This window comes from Lissotriton helveticus, chromosome 3_1 (assembly GCF_964261635.1).
Source record: "Lissotriton helveticus chromosome 3_1, aLisHel1.1, whole genome shotgun sequence".
In the NCBI taxonomy this organism is placed as follows: Eukaryota; Metazoa; Chordata; class Amphibia; order Caudata; family Salamandridae; genus Lissotriton; species Lissotriton helveticus.
The window spans coordinates 215,858,106-215,879,367 of NC_136061.1; the positions used below are offsets into that span (position 1 = coordinate 215,858,106).

The 21,262-nt window shown below is 48.3% G+C and overlaps 1 protein-coding gene across 1 annotated transcript in view; it reads right to left on the minus strand.

The window, feature by feature from the left end:
• Window positions 1–20,787, minus strand: part of GAS2L2 (growth arrest specific 2 like 2) — a 490,427-nt gene extending 469,640 nt beyond the window's left edge. Inside the window, exon 1 of the mRNA XM_078679621.1 lies at window positions 20,060–20,787. Coding sequence (XP_078535747.1) covers window positions 20,060–20,417 — 358 coding nt within the window. The 5' untranslated portion in view covers window positions 20,418–20,787. The remainder of the gene's footprint in view (window positions 1–20,059) is intronic.
• Between the last annotated feature and the right edge of the window lie 475 nt (window positions 20,788–21,262).

Consider the following 21,262-nt stretch of genomic DNA (forward strand, 5'->3'; position numbering starts at 1 on the left):
ATCGGCCCGGTCGTGATGATGGTCTCGATGGTCCAGCCGGACCAGAGTACTCCTCGAGCCGCGACAAGGTCAGCAGGGCTCGATCCGGAGAAGTTCGTGAGGAGCCGCGACAGCGTCAGCAGGGCTCTGCGGTCTTTGCAAGGGCGAGCTGCGACAGCGTCAGCAGGGCTCCGAGGTCTTAGAGGTGGCGAGCCGCGACAACGTCAGCAGGGCTCCGAGGTCTTTACAAGGTCGAGCCGCGACAGCGTCAGCAGGGCTCCGATGGGTACGAGTTCAAGCTCGAGCCGCGACAGCGTCAGCAGGGCTCAGGAGGTTCAGTTCCGTGTTGCGAAGAAGGAGCCGCGACAGCGTCAGCAGGGCTCGGTGAGGCATGGTTGAGTTCCTCTTAGGATCAGCCGCGATCAGATCAGCAGGGCTTCCAGGTCCAAGATACAACTGCCCGCTAGTTGTCGTGCAGGCCCTGATATAGGCCATTCGCCCTTTGATGTCCGGACCCTCGCAGGCGGAGGTCTCATGCCTTGGGGGCTGGTCGCTGGCGATGTCCGGCGATGGGCTCTTTGATCCTTTGAAGATGCGTCCCAGACGCCAGCGGGTCTGGAGCCAGCACTCGGGGAGGCCAGAGGTGCGAACGAAACTGGCCCACAGGGGAGGCCAAAGGTGTGATAGAAACTGGTCTCTCAGGGGAGGCCGGAGGTGCCATCGAAACTCCCTGGCTTATCTCACTCGGGGAGCCCTTTACCCCCCAGATGGGACTGGCGCGCCTTTGGAGTCTGGGTTTCACTGGGTGCCGGGGTCCCGCTAGGCCCCTGGAGTCCGGGATCACGGGAAGGGAAAATGGCTGCCGGGCCTTGTGGGGCATGCAGGTGTAGGCGCTCGGAGCCGGGGAGTGGGACAGGATACGTGGGGCGGGTCGCCGGTTACGGGGTCTGGGCGTACAGGGGGCAGGACGACCAGGGCTCGGGGTGCAGGCTACGCTAACGGGGCGCTGCGCAGGGAACTCAGGGTGCAGGGCTACGCTAACAGGGTGCGGAGGAACAGGGCCGGACCACGCCACGAGGCCGGGTCCAACAGATACAGTAGAAGCTCTCTGCAGAGCCAGAGGAAGATTGTTCCAAAGATTGGAAGCAAGGTAAGCAGAGGCTCGGCTACCTCTTCAAGCCTTGCATATTTTGGGCATATGTAACATACGTTTTTTCTATCTAGATTGTTTATAGGACTTTAGTCTTTTCCTAATATAGACAGTACCTTTCTGAAAAAAAGCTCTGTAAGGAAATACACTGGCAACCAGTGCACAGTTTCAAATGTGGGGTGATTGATAGTCAAAAAGGAATTGTCAGGATCAGTCTGGCTACTGCATCCTGGACAATCTAGAGCCTACAAATCAAGCAAGCAAGAAGTCCAAGGTACATAGTCCAGTCTCAGTATAGCTACAGCATGGACAATGGTCTTCAGAGTGTTATCTGGGACCAGATGGAGTATTTATTTTTAAAGCTTTAAGTTTCATAAAGCGTATGGATGAAATATTCTGAACTTGGGGTACAAATGATAAATTGGTACCAAATTTGATTCCAAGATTTCTTGCTAAATGAGTGGGCATGGGTGCAGGCCATAGTTCTTCAGGCCACCATTTAATTGCATCTGGACGGCCTGTAGCTCCACAAAAAAGCATTTCGTTTTTTGTTCAATTTAGTTTGACAATTCTTGTCCATACATTCAGATAACCCTCTCAAACACTGTTTAAAAGTTGTCAAAACTTCACAATTGTCTTTATGAAATGACAGAAGCAATTGGGTATCATTTGCATAGGAAATCTGAATGATCTCAGTTATATGAATTGTGTGTGCCTCATGAGGTTAACCATTGGCATTCAGTTGATAATAGAGGAGTAGGGTGTATCTTCCCATCATTTCGAGAGCAGTGCAGGCCTAAACCCTGTTCATTTAAGACTGTATGGGACAAAGACCCAGGTGTTAGAACCAATTTAGCCACTGGCTCAAGATAAATATTAAATAATGAAGGGGTGTAAGCACAGACCTGTGGAACCCCATAGCAGAGTGGTTTGGCAGCTGAGGTAAAAGGATGGAGCTAGACCGCCTGGGTTATGTCCTTTAGGTAAGCGTTTATCCAGGTATAAAGCCTGTCTTTGGATCCCAAGCTTCCTTAGTCTGTTTAGCAGGACTGGATATGACACTGTGTCGAAAACTGCTGACATTTCCAATAAAACTGTCAAAGCTGAAGTACTCTGATCTAACTAACTTTTAAATCATCCATTTACTTCAAGTGGGGCTGACTGTGCAAACTTTGAGGTGGAAACCTGATTGTGAATCATTGAGAAGATGATTTGATTAGGGGTAATCAGATAACTTGTGGGTTAACTAATTTTTCCCAAATCTTAAAAATTACATGTAGAAGTAATATTGGTCTAAAATTGCTCAGGAGGGTTAGATCTGCATTAGGCTTCTTCAGTAGGGGAAGTAGTAATAATGCCTGTTTTCAACAATAAGGCACAATGGCAGGTTTTAGAGAAATATTAAAAATATCATTTAAAATTGTTAATTGAGGCAGATATTAAACTTAAAATGTGCGGGGGGGGGGCAAGGATCTAATAGGGACCCAGATTTACAATTGTTTAGTTTCGTAGCCGAGTCTTCTAGAGATATGGAATTAAAAAACGATAATATAGGGCCAGACTATATCTTTAAGTCACTTGAGTCTGTAAGAAAGCCTTTCTAAAGTTGGAATATAAGGTCTGAACTTTTTCATGGAAATACTTAGACAGATCATTGCATAATTCCAGGGATGGGATAACTTTATGTTCTAGTGCATTAAGTAATAGAAAAGATTGGACTCATTTTGACATTTTCACAAATCCTTTCTTTGAAATGGACATTAGATCCTTTCTGCCCAGTCCAATTCCTCTTTCAAATAATACTACTTGAGTAAGAATGACTCGCATCCCTCCATGAGCTCCTTGTCCTATAGACTCCTAGTGTCTCTAAATTACTCTAAATCCCACAGTCCTTACATCCGTCCATCACCACCAATTATATTGATAGTCCAAGACTGGATGGTCATGGTATTGTTTAGCTTTTCTCCCATTATATCCTCTGACAAGTGAAATATAAACCTATGTGCATACCATGTGCAGTCGGCAGCTGTTCTCTCTGCATATTCGTCAGTATCTGTTTGAGGCTGTGTTTTTTGCCTTGCATCCCCTCATCAGCACTAATTATGCATAACTGAATATTTTGTGCCTTGCCTGTAGCATCTGTTCTCTTGTTAGTCTGGATCTCAACTTCATCTATTTCTTCTTTGGTTACTTTCAAATCCCACGCTCGCATTTCTTTCAGGCGTGGTGATTCTGATATGCATGCTCTTGCTAGCCAGTATTTCATAAGCTCTGGATGTCACTACTCTACGTGTCCCAAAGGTCCAGAGTTATTTATCCATTAGTATCCACCAACTTTCTCATTAGCATCTAGTTTTAGACCACCCAGGCAGCCTCAAAGATGTAACTATTTTTTAAAACTATCCTTTTTTTCATTGCATGTAACAATATCCAAGGCAATAATATCGACCTACACGTATAATGACGCAACAAAATTGACTACTAGCATATCAGCCAGAAAAGAACATATTTCGTTTTTTTTTATCTTCATATGTAATTGCCTTGATTTTTGTTTGTTGATATTGTGGAGTTGATATAAGGCCACGTCGAAATTAAAACGTTCACATTATAGTAGAACACACCTCAAACATATTCCATTTGCAAATTCTCAAAATAATGCATTCCTCTTTTCTTTTATAGGTCTCCCAATCTTAATACATCTTAATATCGAAATTCCCTGGCATGCGTTCCAATAGATTGAGCCCCACATCCAGAAGTTGGTATTTTGCCATAGTGGCAAGGCTGACATTAGCTGTATTTTAATGTTCGAAAACCCATTCGGATTTCCCCCCCCCTATTTTTAGTGGAGTGTAAAGTTGTGATGTCCATAATTTTGTCAACTCCCCAGCAACTCCTCCACCTGGGATTTCAAACTATCATTTTAAACTTCAGACCAAAAAGGTATATTTCTTACCCCGTCTCTTGTAAGTTTAGCTGGTTGTGCTATGTGGAATACAGATGCACATAAACGTGGTTTGAGAAATTATATGTGCTCTGTTCTAGCCCACAAGAAGGCTTCAATTGACTAAAAGACATAGTTCGGATGTGCAGTTAGCAGCATTTATATCAGAGACATTTTCCACTTAGTGATTCTGAGACGCTACTCAGTTTTATCAAATTCCACTCAGTTTGCCTCACGTGTATCCATAAGTAGTGGGCATAACATTTTTCATACAGTACTAGAATACTTCAGGAGTGAAGGAAGTACCAAGGATAGACCGTTTGTGGACTGGATTTTTCATATGGGTTTAGCTTGTATTAACTTGACTCAGCAAGGCTGTTTTTGTAGCCGAACATCCTATCGAATTTAAGGAATGTTAGCATGTAGGGTGCAACTGTACCAAAATTAGCTTTGGAAAGATTGAAGTCTGTGTGAAGCTTTATTTCTGAAGTGGAGGCTGGTCAAGGGAAAATGTGCCGGGATGACGAGCAATCCCGGCTTAGTGGGCATCTGTCAAGGGTGTAGAGGTGAAGAAACCACACCCATGGGACTCTCCCTTTGTGAAATGTCCTGGGACCACTCCCTCAATCACTGGTGAAGCGCCACCAATAAATCTTTACTCAAATGCATTTGATTGAAGGAACAATTCTCTTACCTCCACAGACGCTGGTTAAGAGACAGGTGCATTTGAGCACACAAATGATACTGAGGACACCAATGAGTTTCAGATGGGACAACATGAACATTTGTAGGAGCGAGCGTAAGCAACTCCTAAGAATATTAAGAGAATTGGTTTCTTTAAAAAAAAAAATTGTATTTGGTGTTTTCAGCAAGCAACATATGGTTCCCAACAGCGCACTTTATAACAATAACACTTTGTAAATGTGAGAAAATGCTTTTTCACTCACAATGACAAATTATAAAAAACAGGTGATGTAGCTCAAAGAAGCAATCATTGAATCGTGCACCATTGAAGTTGGTCATACACAATAACTCATTAGTACTAGATTCCTCTCATAATAAATATGCTAACCGAGAGAATATGAAAGTTATCTATCTCCTTGAGCTTAGTGGGCACCACAATGACAAAATTATCTATACAGGTCAGAAGCACATCCCTCCCAGGAGAACACCACTCAATCATTGCTCCCTGGTTACCTGGAATTGAACGGATTCTAAACAGACTCAGAAAACCACCCTTCAGATTCTATCCCATGGCCTAATAATAAGTCAATGATGGACGTTTAATATTATCTCTGTGACAACATACTGTATCATCATAATACTTTATTTCGGCTGAATTGCCATAAAAGTTTTCACATTCACAATTTTGCTCCAATATCCGTATATAAAAATACAAAAGTGAACAATTGATGGACAACAACATACCTCTATAAAAAACTAGTGTACAAATGGCTAATATACATATGAACACCAATGTTACAGTTAAAAGTTCAACATAAAGGTACTAAAGGGACCAGGCAACCAAAGAATGTCCTGATTAAGCCATTTCTGCCTGATGCTCATTAAAGTCTCTTGGAATGGCATAACTCTATTGTCCATTAGTTTATAAGAGTGCTATGAGGATAGTATCCAGGTAAAAATTGTGTTAATGTGTTAACCCTATCAAAGTTCCACCTGGCCTCAAATCACATACAGCTTTCTGTCCAATGGAACTGTAACACTCTCTAAATATTGTTGATATTTCCTCATCAATTTAAATTCAAGGCAATCTGATGTAAAGCGGCCCCATTGGTGATGACTTATAAAAGACTGGTCCACCCAATCCCAGTAATATTTCTTAATTTGGGCCTTGCTAGGGAGTGATGCAGGATCCCTAACATCCCATAGTCCCTTGAGCCCTATTGAGGTAAGCGAGCTTTTCAATTTATAAAGCCATCCAATTTTCTTAAAATGGTCGAGGTCACTTACCTCTGATAAGAGCAGCAGCATATGGGAGCAACTCAGGAGTACTCCTAAGGCGCACCCAAAACAAGAGGGGTCGGAGCATAGCCGTCTCAGCAGTAGTGGTTCTGCCCATACCCAGCCTGTGCGGATGCAGATGAGTGCTCTGTGGGAGTGAGACCAGGGCTCTCAACCATCCTAGGTTTCAAACCCCCAGAGGTAAATGTAATATAATGTAACTTGATACTTGTATAGCGCACTACTCACCCGCAAGGCTCTCATGGCGCTTGTACGAATACCGCTGTGGAACCCATCCTGGCTTTCCCTGTGAGGTGTCCACTCCTGGGCACCCCCAAGGTGGAGGCCAGGCATCCTTAGCGTTGTGGGGGCCGTTGTGGAGATTAAGCAAGCTATTGCTCAGAGTTGCAGAGTGGGACTCCATGATTGGAATAGGCACCGAGGCGAGAATTGTCAGGTCCGTGGAATTTTTTGAGCCCAAGACCCGCCGAGGTGGGGAATTGAACCCTGGTCCCGGGCTAGACCTCTGCATCAGGGTCTGCTGCTCCAACCATTGAGCCACACTTATCCATAAGATGTTGATGGGCAGATCTAAGAGATCTGCTCGGTACGTAAAAAGAGACTCTTCCGCAGATGTACTTTGCCCCCATATCATGCAGGGCCTTGAAAGCCAGGACCAGAGCTTTGAAGCGAATTCTGCTGCGGACCGGTAACCAGTGCAGATTCTTAAGGTGGCGGGAGGTCCGATCTATAGGCCCAAGACTCAAAACAGCCATGGCTGCCGCGTTCTGCACTACCTGCAATCTGTTGAGTAGGAACTGCGGGAGGCCCAGATAGAGGACATTGGCCTAGTCCAACTTGGAGCTGATAAGGGCCTGAATGACCATTTTTCTCTGCGCGGTCTGTAATAGAAATAAAAACCTCAGGAGCATCTTCAGGAGACCGAAACAGGTCCCGGCTGCCGACTGAACCTGAGATACCATAGAGAGGGCGTCATCCATTTTTACTACCAGGTTCTTTACAGTCCTGACTGCAGCCTGCAGAGGAGACATGTCTTGGGGCCACCACTGTTTCCAGGCTTCCAACGGGGGGGGGGAGCCAAAGAAATTGATTTCAGACTTGTCTGTGTTACATTTCAGATGGTTATGTTTGAACCAGGCAAAAGTTTATTTCAGGCACTTGTTGATCTTCACCCCTTTGAACTCCTCTCCCTTCCTGCAGGTTAACAGCAGTTGAGTGTCATCGGCATACAATATCATTGTAACCTCATTCTCTTCTGCCAGGGTAGCGGGGGGAGGCATGTACAGATTAAAAAGTACACTGCTCAGAATAGAGCCCTGTGGCACACCTACACTCAAAGGTGGCATACTGTCCGAAAAAAGAGGTGACCAGACCTCCTGATTTCTACCCTCTAAGAAGGAGGCGAACCACTTCAACACCGTGCCCTTGAACCCACACTCCCTCAACCTCTGCAGGAGGTGGCCGTGGGGCACGGTGTCAAAAGCCACAGAGACGTCTAAGAGGACCAGGACCGCTTTGCCGCCTGCGTCCAGGGTCTCTTTGTTGGATTCAGATACCTCCAGTAGTGCAGTCTCTGTACTGAGATTCTGCCTGAAACCAGACTGACTAGAATGAAACAGGTTGTTAAACTCTGCAAAATTGCTGATCACTGTGTGGACGTATTTCTCAACTGATTTTGCAAAGAAAGGCAAAAGAGAGATAGGTCTATAGTTAGTTAGGACCATCGGATCAGCCATAGGTTTTTTTAATAAAGGAATATTTTCCGCACTCTTCCAGCATTCTGGGACCTGGCTGTTAAGGAGGGACGTGTTCAAAACACAGTTTACAATGGGGTTCAAAATCTCTGCTATAGATGACAGGAATTTGGCCGGGCATGGATCTACAGGCGAGCCAGATTTCAGACCCTTCATAATTGCCAGGGATGTCACTAAGGGCATAGACGGGGAGAGAGAGGCCCCATCTGCCTGACACTGGGGGGCAGCCGTAGGGTGGCCCGCACATCTTTCACGCCTGGGCTGTCAAACGAGGATTGTATAGTTACAATGTCACATCCGGCAGTGTGGGAGACCTGGGACGATGATGCCTGTGTAAAACACACCACTGCAGCTGCACCAGGTATATCCCGAAGGGACACAATCCTAGACAATTTGTACACATGAGCGCGCGCAGCTCTAGTGACACAAACTCAGTGCACTGCAGCTCACTGACACTTCTGTTTGCATATTGTGTGACCTCTGTACTTGCTCCGGCTACCTCCATGTTGCTCAGCAGTTGTCTCTGTTATGCTGGTGTTTTCAGTTTCCGTTTTAATGGTGTTCACTGTTCAAGTTGTTGGCAGCACCAACCACTCCGTGCGGGCTGGCTTACAATCACCCCACACACATCCAGCACAGGCGTCACTGTACATGTGGCCATGCCAATAAAGGGGCAGGGCGCACGTGCCCGTAGCCAGTTCCACATACTATCTGTGTGTGTCCCTGTGGTCATGTAGTATGCATGAGGGCCCTGGGCCATATGACATTACAATGTGCAGTGTACAGCAGGCGCAGACATGTCACCGCAGGCAGCGGGTTAGAGCTTGGACATGTAGCTTTGTCGTCGCCCACTCAATACGTAAGAGGAGTGGACTGGGCCGTTTAATGCAGAGCCAACGTGGGTGTGTGAATGATAATTGCGTGCCTCTGGGTGTGGTTCTGTACTGGTAATGCGCATATGCATGTGTCTCTGTAGCAGTGTGGGGCTCCTTTGTGGGGTGTGGGTGGTCCCTGAAGGGTATTAGACACCCACGTATGGGATCTAGTTAGTCTTCCATGGGTTCGGACCCCACCCGCACCTGTTCGGGCACCTCCTTTTGGCATTCTGACAGCATTGGAATGGCATGTGTGGCTCAGTGAAGTGTTGTGAGCCAGCTGTGCTTGCGGGTGCTTCCTGCTGTGTGGTCTGTGCAGGGGCTGGGTTCTCCTCTATGTAGCTTGGCTGCCCTCGTGGTGGGTTGCCTGGGATGTCCATGAGTTGTTGTAGGGAGTCGGTGTCGAAGGTGTGGTGGTCCTCTCAAGCATCACTGATGAGTTGTCTGGTCTGATCTGCTGAAGGTTTTGTTTGTCCCTCTGCAATGTGAAGGCAAGATGCATGTTGACATTGTGTTGACATGTATGTCGGCGCATTGTTCTTGTTTACATGCAGACTGTATGACATTGTGACTGTTTGGGAGGTGCTGAATATTTGATGCAGGACAGTGGACATTTGGACTACATGACGGATGTGAGGTTGTACATATACATTTCAATATTACAGTTTTCTGCTATGTTAGATGTGATTGGGCTGTTTCTGTGCATGAGCGGACCCAGTTGTCTCCTCTGTTCTGCAGTTTCTGGGTTGCACATTGTACCACATTGTCGTCGGATGTGCTGTTATTGCTTTGTGTGTGTGCTGCAGTGTGCCACAGGGATCAGGGACATGATCCAGGGGCATTGTGGGTGTGCAGTGTGCTACACATCCTTGTGCAGGTGTGCCATTGTGTCCATCAATCAATCAATCAGTGACACTTATAAAGCGCGCTACATACCCGTAGGGCCTCAAGGCGCTGGGGGGGGGGGGGTGCCGCTACTGCTCGAACAGCCAGGTCTTCAGCTTCTTCCTGAAGGAGAGGTGGTCTTGGGTCAGGCGCAGGTCGGGAGGGAGGGAGTTCCAGGTCTTGGCGGCCAGGTAGGAGAAGGACCTTCCTCCCGTAGTCGCTCTTCGGATGCGGGGGACGGCGGCGAGGGCGTGGTTGGCTGATCGGAGGTGGCGTTTGGGAGCGTAGAAGTTGACTCGGCTGTTGAGGTAGCTCGGGCCTTGGTCGTGTAGGGCTTTGTGTGCGTGGGTGAGGAGGCGGAAGGTGATTCTTTTGTTGACGGGGAGCCAGTGAAGGTCTCTCAGATGTCCGGAGATGTGGCTGGTTCGTGGGATGTCGAGGATGAGTCTGGCTGAGGCGTTCTGGATCCGCTGGAGTCTCTTCTGGAGCTTGGCGGTGGTACCGGCGTAGAGGGCGTTGCCGTAGTCCAGTCGGCTGGTGACGAGGGCCTGGGTGACGGTCTTCCTGGTCTCGGTGGGGATCCACCAGAAGATCTTCCGTAGCATGCGTAGGATGTTGAAGCACGACGAGGAGACGGCGTTGACTTGCCTGGTCATGGAGAGGGAGGAGTCCAGGATGAAGCCCAGGTTGCGTGCATGGTCTGTCTGTTTGGGTGCGGTGCCCAGGGCGGGAGGCCACCAGGAGTCGTCCCAGGCGGAGGGTGAGGAGCCCAGGATGAGGACCTCCGTCTTGTCCGAGTTCAGTTTCAGGCGGCTGGTCGTCATCCACTCGGCTACCTCTTTCATCCCTTCGTGCAGGTTGGCTCTGGCGGCGGCGGGGTCGTTGGTCAGGGAGAGGATCAGCTGGGTGTCGTCGGCGTAGGAGATTATGCTGAGGTTGTGTTTGCGTACGATGGCCGCGAGGGGGCTCATGTAGACGTTGAAGAGGGTGGGGCTCAGAGATGATCCTTGGGGGACGCCGCAGATGACTTCGGAGGCCTCTGACTTGTACGGTGGTAGGCGGACTCTCTGCGTTCTTCCGTCGAGGAAGGAGATGATCCATTCCAGCGCCTTGTCCTGGATTCCGATGTTGCTGAGGCGCCGTACTAGGGTGCGGTGGCAGACCGTGTCGAATGCCGCGGAGAGGTCAAGGAGGATGAGGGCCGCTGTTTCTCCATTGTCCATCAGGGCTCGGATGTCATCGGTGGCGGCGATGAGGGCGGTCTCGGTGCTGTGATTGGCTCGGAAGCCGGACTGTGATGGGTCGAGGGATCCGTTCGTCTCGAGGAAGGCGGCCATCTGCTTGTTGACGGTCTTCTCGATGACTTTGGCTGGAAACGGGAGGAGCGAGATGGGGCGGTAATTCTTGAGGTCGGTGGGGTCCGCTGTTGGTTTCTTGAGTAGAGCGCTGAGTTCGGCGTGTTTCCAGCTCTCAGGGAAGATGGTGGTGTCGAAGGATGTGTTGATGATGTCCCGCAGGTGGGGTGCGATGACAGCGTCGGCTTTGTTGAAGACGTGGTGAGGGCAGGGGTCGGTCGGTGATCCGGAGTGGATGGAGTTCATCGTGCGGATGGTGTCTTCGGTGCTGATCGGGGTCCAGGCGTGGAGGGTGGTGGTGGGGGGTGGTTGCTCGGTCATGGTGTGCGTTGGTTGGTTGTTGAAGCTGTTGTGTATGTCCGCGATCTTGTTGTGGAAGTATGAAGCGAGGGAGTTGCAGAGGTCTTGCGATGGGGTGATGTCGTTGTTTCCTGCGCTGGGGTTGGAAAGCTCTTTCACGATGTTGAAGAGTTCCTTGCAGTTGTGTGCGTTGTTGTCCAACCGGTCCTTGAATGCTGTTTTCTTGGCGGCGCGGATCAGCTGGTGGTGTTTCCGGGTGGCAAGTTTGAGGGAGGTCCTGTTGTCCGGTGTTGGTTCCCTTCTCCAGACTTTCTCGAGGGCTCGGCAGTTCTTCTTGGAGCTCTTGAGTTCGTCTGTGAACCATGGGGCCTTCTTGCTGCCGGGTCTGCTAGGCGGGGTCTTCAGTGGGGCGAGTTCGTCCGCGCAGTTGCTGATCCACTTCGTGAGGTTGTCGGCGGCCTGGCTGGGGTTCGCTGAGCTGGCAGGAGGGTGCTGGCTCAGGGCGGTGGCGAGCTGGTCTGCTGTGATCTTGTTCCAGCTTCTGCGGGCGGCCTGTTGCTGGTGGGTCGTCGTTCTCTTGAAGGTGAAGTGGACGCAGCTGTGGTCCGTCCATTGAAGCTCTGTGGCGTGGCTGAAGTCGATGTCTGTGCTGGAGGAGAAGACTGCGTCGAGTGTGTGTCCGGCGAGGTGGGTGGGGGTGGACACCAGTTGCTTAAGTCCCAGGTTGGCGAGGTTGTCGAGCAGGGTGCTGGTGTTGCGGTCGTTGTTGTTCTCCAGATGGAAGTTGAGGTCTCCCAGGAGGATGTAGTCAGCGGAGGGGAGGGCATGCGGGCTGACTAAGTCGGCGATGTCCTCGCTGAATTGCGTGCGTGGTCCAGGGGGTCGGTAGATCAGGGTGCCTCTGAGGGTGGTGTTCGGGTTGGTGTGGATCTGGAAATGCAGGTGTTCGGCGCTGGTCAGGGTGTTGTCGGTGCTGGTCGTGAGACGGATGGTGCTCCTGTGGATGATGGCGATGCCTCCTCCCATCTGGTTGGCGTTTTGGTCCCTCCGGACGATCTTGTAGCCCTCCGGGATGGCGATGGCGATGTCGGGAGCTGAAGAGGCGTTCATCCAGGTCTCCGTGAGGAAGGCAACGTCAGGGGCTGTGGTGTCGAGCAGGTTCCAGAGCTCGATGGCGTGTCTGTGGACGGAGCGGGTGTTGAGCAGGATGCACTTGAGGTGGGTGCTGCTGGTGTTCGACTTGGCGGGTGCTGGTGCGAGGCTGGTCCGGATGCAGGTGAACTTGCAGGCGTGGCAGCTGAAAGGTCCGTGGGTACGTCGTGGAGTGGCTTGATGGCAATCTGGGAGTCGGCCGGTGTTGAGAGCGGTGAGGGTGGCGGCAGAGTACGTCAGGCGGGTCGGTCGGGGTCTTCGTGGGCCAGGGGTCCTGGCACTGGGCGCGGTCCAGGCGCGGACGGGCGTAGACGGGCTTACCTTTGGCGCGCCTTCGGCGCACAATCGGCGCGCCCGCTGCGCGTGGCCGCTGCGCGTTCGCACGGTCGCCATTTAAGGCCAAGTGCGCGGGTGGGCGGAGCAGCTGGGAGGCGGGAGCGGGGAGGGTACAGAATGGAAAAAGGGGCGGGGAAAAGCGGCGGTGGCGGGAAGGGAGGGCGGAGGGCGGCGAGTAGGCGGACAACAAGGAAGGAAAAACCAAAACACGGGGAAAATGGAATAACAGCAAACAGGCACAATTTAACGACAAAACAAGGGCAAAATGAAAATAAAACAAAACAGGCACAATTTAACGACAAAACAAGGGCAAAAACAACCGCAGCGGAGGCAGCCGGCAACCGGCAAAACGAGGCAGCAGCGAGGCAGAGGGCAGGCAAGGGGCACACGCAGCAGCTGGTGGCCGTGCGGCGCGGGGGTGTCCCACAAGTGGGTCACACTCACCTGCGTCGCACGGTCGCCATTTAAGGCCAAGTGCGCGGGTGGGCGGAGCAGCTGGGAGGCGGGAGCGGGGAGGGTACAGAATGGAAAAAGGGGCGGGGAAAAGCGGCGGTGGCGGGAAGGGAGGGCGGAGGGCGGCGAGTAGGCGGACAACAAGGAAGGAAAAACCAAAACACGGGGAAAATGGAATAACAGCAAACAGGCACAATTTAACGACAAAACAAGGGCAAAATGAAAATAAAACAAAACAGGCACAATTTAACGACAAAACAAGGGCAAAAACAACCGCAGCGGAGGCAGCCGGCAACCGGCAAAACGAGGCAGCAGCGAGGCAGAGGGCAGGCAAGGGGCACACGCAGCAGCTGGTGGCCGTGCGGCGCGGGGGTGTCCCACAAGTGGGCCACCCGGCCCCTCAGTCCCTGTTCGATACTCACGCTGTTGATGTTGTGTCAGGTCCTCCCGAGCTGTGTCCGGACTCACAACTCCTTGCACTGTCTCCACACTGATAACTGTGGCCTCTGTTTCCTCCATCTCCTCCTGTGGCGCTGACCCCCTGTCGCCGTTGCTGCCTTCCTGTTGGCAGCGGCTTAGTGCCTGGTTTAGATTTTCACATCATGCCAGCGCCTCTTGGCCTCCTCCATTGACCTCCTCGACACTCAGAACACTACCATCAACTGACCCACAATTAGAGTACTGTGAACGCAGTCGGTCACCTCTGTAATGCTGATCTGGTTTGCCTGAGGACTGCACCCAGTCTTCCTCTCCCTCTTCTCCTTGGCCTTTCCCAACCCCGTTGTTCCATACTGGTGGTCTCTGGGGCTTGTGGGGTTCGCCTTCACCTCTGCACTCAGTCAGGGTGCATCCATGTTGCTAATCACTTTGAATTTTTTTGGTGTGTTTTTTTGGTTGCTTTTATAGCGCATTTTCCCGCCAGACGTGTGGGATTTGTGGCCTGCCGCTTGTTTTTGCTGCTTTTTGCATCGCGATCGGCCTCATCGTAACTTTTTTGCGTTCGTGTTTCGCATTGTGAAGCTTTGCGTTGACTTTATGGCTGACATATGACGCGTTGGCGGGAGCTTATCGCATGGTGCCTCCGTGTTGTGAATACTTCACAAACACAGCTTTATTTTCCGGCGATAGACTGCGATGTTGAAAGTAGCGTTAAGTTAATTTTGCGATGGTTATCACACGTTCTTGAGAATATCCACATCTGTGTATGGTCTGAATAGACGATCTCTAAAAAATAAGAGTTGAGAAGAAGAAAACTGGCATAACCCTATATATGATGTACACAAAGACGTACAAATATAGTCGTAACTAGGGGCCAGAGATACATAGACAGGTCATAGACAGACACAAATGTATGCAACAGGTCTCGGATTTTGCAATGCGACCAATTATACTATTAGATTGCATTTCAAAATCTCCAGTCGCAGATGGTCACAGAATGACTTGCCTTAACCCCTCCCATGCTCATGACGAGCTCAGCTCGTCATGAGCCACGGTTCACGTGTGCTCATGACGAGCTGAGCTCGTCATGACTGTTGGAACGCTCGCACGCGGGGTTAATTCCCCTGCTGTGCTGAGCGTTCCATTAAACGGGCGTCGTCGTCACGAGCTCAGCTCGTCATGAGCATACGAGAACCGTGGCTCATGACGAGCTGAGCTCGTAATGAGCACCGGGACGCTGTGTGCACCCCCCTTCTCCCCAGCACAGCAGAGGAATGTGCCCCGCAGCCAAGGGGTTAAGAGCATTAATTAGGCAGATTGATATTTGCAACCCATTGTGATGGCTACAAACACAAGGGTGGTGGCCTGAAAGAAACAGCAGACCACCATGCCTGTGATCACATTTCCAAATGGGATTGTTTGTAAAGCAGCCTGTGTTTATTAAAGGAACCAGTGCTGCCGCTGAAACAAAACAAAAAAACACATTTTCCTGCTTGAGAAACCTTTGGGGGAGAGGGGCTGGAAATTAACAGGCAGTCGTGAAGTCCCCTGCCAACCACCCTCAAGTCACCCAACGGTCCCAACATCGTTCAAAAATGGGAAGGTCCTCGCTTTGCAAATCAGTTACTACCTTCATTGAGGTGTCAGTAACTGATCAAAGGTTTGCACATGCAATTGCGGACACAACCCGTTGATACATGGCATACCGAATTCCAGTTAGGAAGAAACACACCTTTCATGCAACTACATTTTTCAACTTACAAAGTCGGCTAAAAACATACATAGGAGCAATTTAATTTTGAAAATTGTGGGTTTCGAATTAAAAAATGGCTTTGATTAGCTGGCCTTTGGTGATTAAGAATGTCCCCTATGCAAATACAGTAAACATTAAAGTGTATTTGCCCCATTACCGATAAAATAGAAATAAAAAATAGGATTCAGACCAAAGAGGTGTGCACTGTACACGCTAATTAGTCCCATCATTTATTTGCTTTTTTTGCCAATTGTGGACTGTATGTTAGAGATATGCAGTAAAGCTGCCTGTGATTGTGTGCCCGTTCAGTGTATAAAATAAGCAAACAAATACTATCTGTGCTGTTTTTGTTCTTTTTGGAAGCAAAGCTTACACCGCTGTGGAAAATCTGCTGTATGTGAAGGAAAATTCCACTGCTGTTGCCCATGCTGTGTCTGCTCTGTGAATGAAAAATGTTTAGAGTTACTTGACATGCTTAACACGTTGTGTGTGCTGGTGCTGCCTGCTACTTGCACCTATGATATGTGCAAGGGACATATAGATTGAAATCACTCATTCCGTTTCTGTATGTGTGGTACGAGTGTGAAGGTTTGCTGCCTGCACTATAGATGCTGAACATGCAGAGCACAATTTGGGGTGGACACAAGTGCATGGAATCCTCCCAATAATTTCGGAGAGGCGAAGATTTCCCTCTATGACCGAGGTGGAGGGAGGCTCAGAGGTGTTGCTGTGTCTATGAACTGAAACTTGTGGGCTCGCCTTACTTGTGACACACTACCATAGCTTTTTTATAATTCTCCCTTTCAATGTCATGCTTAGCCTTGAGTGTGTCCCAGGAACAGTTAGGAGGAAAGAACTGCTTATCATTGACCTTTCAACCCTTAATGTGGGAATGTGTTCTCTTTTGTTCTTTGATGCTCTTTAAATCCACCAGCATGAATCAAGCACGTGAACATCAAACAATCAACTTAACAATAAATAAACCTTATATTTACTCTGTGAAATCTTTTGTTTTTTCAACAGACATACCAAGTATCACGTTTATTGAAAAATCATGAGATTTTGAGTCCTTTCTAAGAGGTCTGAATAACACCTTAATATGTGGAAAACATTTAAATGACGAGGGATAAAAAAATTAAACCGAATTTCTTTTTTTTAAAGTTCACCTTTCTTTTATAATGTCTAGTTGTTTCAATGAGAACGATCACATAGAAACCAGTTCATAGTGCTGATAAAACATCGTCTTTATTAGCTCAAAATATAAATTACGATTTCAAGAGTAGACAGATGCTTACAAAATCTCTGCATTCCTTAGTTAACATCAGAAACAAATTGGAATGTATACCTATTAAATTCACCTAGTATCTGCTATGAGAATTTTCCATCACTAACAGTGTACATCTCAAAAACCAAACATCACCAAATGAACTGGCATGAAATCACTAAAGAGATCTGTCACACATTACCGGATAATTTTGAAAAACTTTAGCATAGTCCATTCACTACAGGTCACAAATATCTGTACAAATGGACTGCTTCTTTACCTCTCACATAAACACTCAGAAATGAGATGATAATAAAAATGCCCACCCCAACAGATCTCTCCACTTCTCTCCCTCCCAACCTTGCCAGCTCAGGACCACAACTATACACAAAATCTGGGATTGGACAACCCATTGTGGTAACCAGCTAAGCATACTAAATGATATAAAATACTATAAAGGGACCTGCAGAGCTGTTCACAGTGAACAGCTTACTGAAAACCATAAAACTGCACGTCTGTCTCTTACACTTCATAATTCAACACACTGCTATGCGCTGCGTTCCCATAACACGATAACTGCACCTCAGTGGTCATTAAACAGTACATGGAATTACTTCCCACATAGAATCAAAACAAAAATAACGTCCTTCCAACCACACAGCCTGCATAGTGTAGCATGCTACTCGTATAGGCAAGTGATTTAGCGCCCCACACAGTGGTAGTAAGCACTACATAAATGCTGCAATACAACAATCTTTTAATAATTTTTATATTTGAAATAATGAACAAAGTATAAAAAAATTCAAGCATTACTCTATAACCATAGGTTTGTGTACTGCCAAAAATATTCACTGCTTTACATTTGTAGACAACATACGTGTGTGGTTTAGATATTAATATATATTGTGTACATGTTTACATACATATGCACTATAAGAACACATAGCACCTTAGCTTTCAATGTAAAATAGGGCCAATGACTTCAAAGTTAGAACTATGGTAGGACTGTGACACCACTTCCAGTGACCTCAATCAATACTACCTTTGCTAATTATTCCCCTCTACTATTGTTTTCGAACTGTGCCCAGTCAACTGCTGCAGTTTATTGTATGTGTTCTGTACGCTGCTTCTGCTTTGTATGCTCAACAACATTTCTCCATGCGTTTGTATGTATTGGATTGCTTGTACGTAAGTTGTATATTTTCTGTGAAGAAGGGAGCTTTCACTTATGATGTCTGCGCCGTATCTGTTCTAAGATTGAACTGGCAGGGCGTGTTGCAGTAGTACAAGCTTCCATCAGAGTGAAGAATACAGCACGGATGTCTGCTGCACCTGCTCTGTGAGTGAACAGGTAGGCTGTGGGTTGCAGCAGTGCAAGCTTCCATCACTCACAGAGCAGGTGCAGCAGACAGCCGTGCTGTATTCCTCACTCTGATGGAAGCTTGCACTGCTGCAACCGACAGCCTACCTGTTCAATCAGAGTGAGGAATACAGCACGGCTGTCTGCTGTACCTGCTCTCTGAATGATGGAAGCTTGCGCTGCTTCTACACCCATGGCTTACCGTAAGTAGGGTGACCAACCGTCCGTAATTTTCACGGACAGTCCATAAATTAGCCCTTAAGTCCACTGTCTGTGATGAATGTTCTCACGGACAGCATGTGTCTGTAACTTCAGCTTCTCAGCTAAAGTACCAACGTTGATTTACACAATTTAGATGCTACAGTGCACGGAAGTCTCCTGTGCTCATTCCGGAGGGAGGGGCAGACCGCTGAAAAGAAATAATCCTAGACCTAGGTGTCTGCTTTCCCAAAGAAATAAAAAAGGGTGAAAGGCTGTTTGGGAGGCATTAACTGCTGCAATCCTTGGAGCTTCCTGATGACACGATATTTTATTTTTGCGAGGTACAGATTGTAAACAGAGTTCGTGAATTTAAAATTCTATTAAAAGACCAAGAGACCAGGACAGAGCAAGCTGTGAAAGAGGAGTTCAAGCGACAGAGAGAAGCATAAAACAAACTTGAGAAGTAAAAAGGTACAGAGATCGAACTGCTAAATACCAGCTGAAGTCCAATTAATTTTCAACAGCTGTATTGCATGCTGTGGGATAACCACCTAGGAGTTTGGCAAAGAGAATATGGTCCTTTAAGTATACACTTTCTACTTTATGAAATAGTATGCAAAAGTGTGCAATAGCACCATAAACTAGATGACTCAGTGAGTCAAATTACAGTTGCTTACTTCCATATATCCTACAGCACACAGGTCTGAATCATGTCAGGGCTCGCTCAGCTATTCATCCTTCCAAGTCTCATAAACTGTTTACAACTTAGTTCAGAAAACAAAAAAATGGTAAATAGGAAGTTATTCCCGTTCTCTGTTCTCCTGGGACATAAAAAATGAATTTTAGTTTTCTATTTACTTATATACTATTGCGCGATCTCCTCTGATGTGTTTGTAAAACATAACTTTTGCCCTGAATTTTGACCTTCTGTACTGAATTTTTGCCCTGACTTTTGACCCTTTGTCCTGAATTTCTACACTCACTGTCCTGAATGTTCACCCATGCCAGTTGGTCATCCTAGGCTTACCTGTTCCGAGCAGTGGTGCTGTAACAATTTTTTTTAAGAGTTCGGGTGCTGTAATTAATGTTAGATCACTGAAGTCCTAGGGGTTGTGTAAGATCCATGCATCATACAGAAAACACAAGGGCAGCAAATGTGTCATGCCCATTCAGCAGGAGAGTGGTGAGGCTGTGCTACTTATTTATAAAGTTTTATATAGCGCGAACAAGATCCCAAAGGACATCACAGCGCTTTACAAAAGGATGTAATAATGGCATTAGATAATGTGTAGCTCGTAGTACTTTCTGAGCACTGGTGAGATAGCACACTGTCATTTGCAGACAGCACATTTTCAGTTGAAATGGCCACTACATTTGCATAGGCATGCAGTGTTACTGGTAAAAATATATAACACAGAAAAACTAATGTGCATGGAAATCAGGCTTCAGTGAATATTTATAATGTTTGCATCACCAGGTAAAAAGTATCTCGGTTTCTTTTGATCCTACTAAAATCCTGGTTTCCATCACACATCAGAATTACAAAAAAAAAACTTTACTTTTGTTTTCTTAATCACTCATTTATTTAGAAATATGTGTATAGTTCATTTCCCGATATTTAAATGTTGTGTGTTAGCAAAAAACAGGCGTGCTTCAGCCTTTCCTTTCGTTTTTATACCCCAGCAGGATTGTCACCTAGATCACTTTTATCAAACCCTGCAGCAAATGTCACGAGAAAAAAACAAAGTTTACATATGCTCATTCTCCTCCTGAACTCCGGCATGATTATTTCTAGTGCTGCAGACCCCTACTTCCAGCGCCCAAATGAGTAGATACAACAGACTTGACGCCCTCACGTGCAGGGCACGTGGCCCCCTCACCTGTGATGTCCATCTCCTTCCGGCACCACTGGATGAAGTTAGAGACGTTGTCGCGCGCCTGGAAGGTTCCCGGCTGGGCCACTCTGTTGACTCTCAGGCGGGCTCGCGGCAGATGCACCTTGCCTGCCAGGGCCGGGTACTCGGCGCTGAACTCGGCCGCCACCCGCGTGATGTTGTTGGCATGCTGGCAGAGCACGGCGCCCGTCTCCAGCACCTCCAGGAAGGTGTCCACGCTAATGTCCAGCTCGTAGAGGTCCTTCAGCCACTCCGCCATGTCCTCCTTCATGGCGAAGAGGTACTGCTCGCTGGACTGAAAGGGCCGAATGCTGCGCACCCCGGCGCCCTGCACCCCCGACATGGTGCCAGTCAATGGACAGCTCGCCTCTTACGTACTGACTCAGCAGGAGAACTTGCTGAAATGCCCAGTGCACCCAGACTTGTGTTGAAGAGCCTCAGTGCGCTACTGGCTTAAATGAATACACACACAGGCAATTAATTCATCAACTGTAAGTTTGGGGCTACAGTGTGGCTGTACCTAGGGATGCGCCGTGGCCCATGGGCTGCACAAAGTCTCAATTTAGAGCCACAAAACGTCCGAGAGATGCCTTGGTTGCCATTGACAATGTCGGGAAGTCAGTTATTTCGTTTGCAGAAGCAGCTTCCAAAAAAGAAGTACAGGGCGCAGCATTACTCAATCAACGCCGACATCCCCCGAGAGTCCGGGCGCTCATCGGCAGATGATGGTCGATACTTCGCTTGCGGCACGGGGCTGTCTCGTCGCCTGGCTGCGCTGCAAACCTCAGACCCCATCCTCAGAGACTAACAAAGCACCTGCCAATTCCCAGCCACTACCAGTCTTCCCATGCAGCGACCCTCAGCGCCCGATACATTCCAACACCCGAACCTGCCGCTAGACTGCACTTTGAAAACTTTCTCATCGATTTTTGTTCGCCGGTTCCTCCCCCGGTCTTCGGCGCATTCATGGCCCGGGAAGCATCGCCCCTCGCACGTTTCTCCGAGAAGGGTGGTCTTCCGCCGGGCCGACCCCAGCCTGCAGAGCGCAGCAGGTCGAGCGCCCCTCGCGCACGCACACTGGGGGTTGGTTTGTTTCCCTGGAACGAGCGTCCTTCCCTGTTCTCCTTGGCGACGCGGGCTTGTTTGAAACACGCCCTGTTAACCCTGGCTGGTGGCGACCGCTGCCCT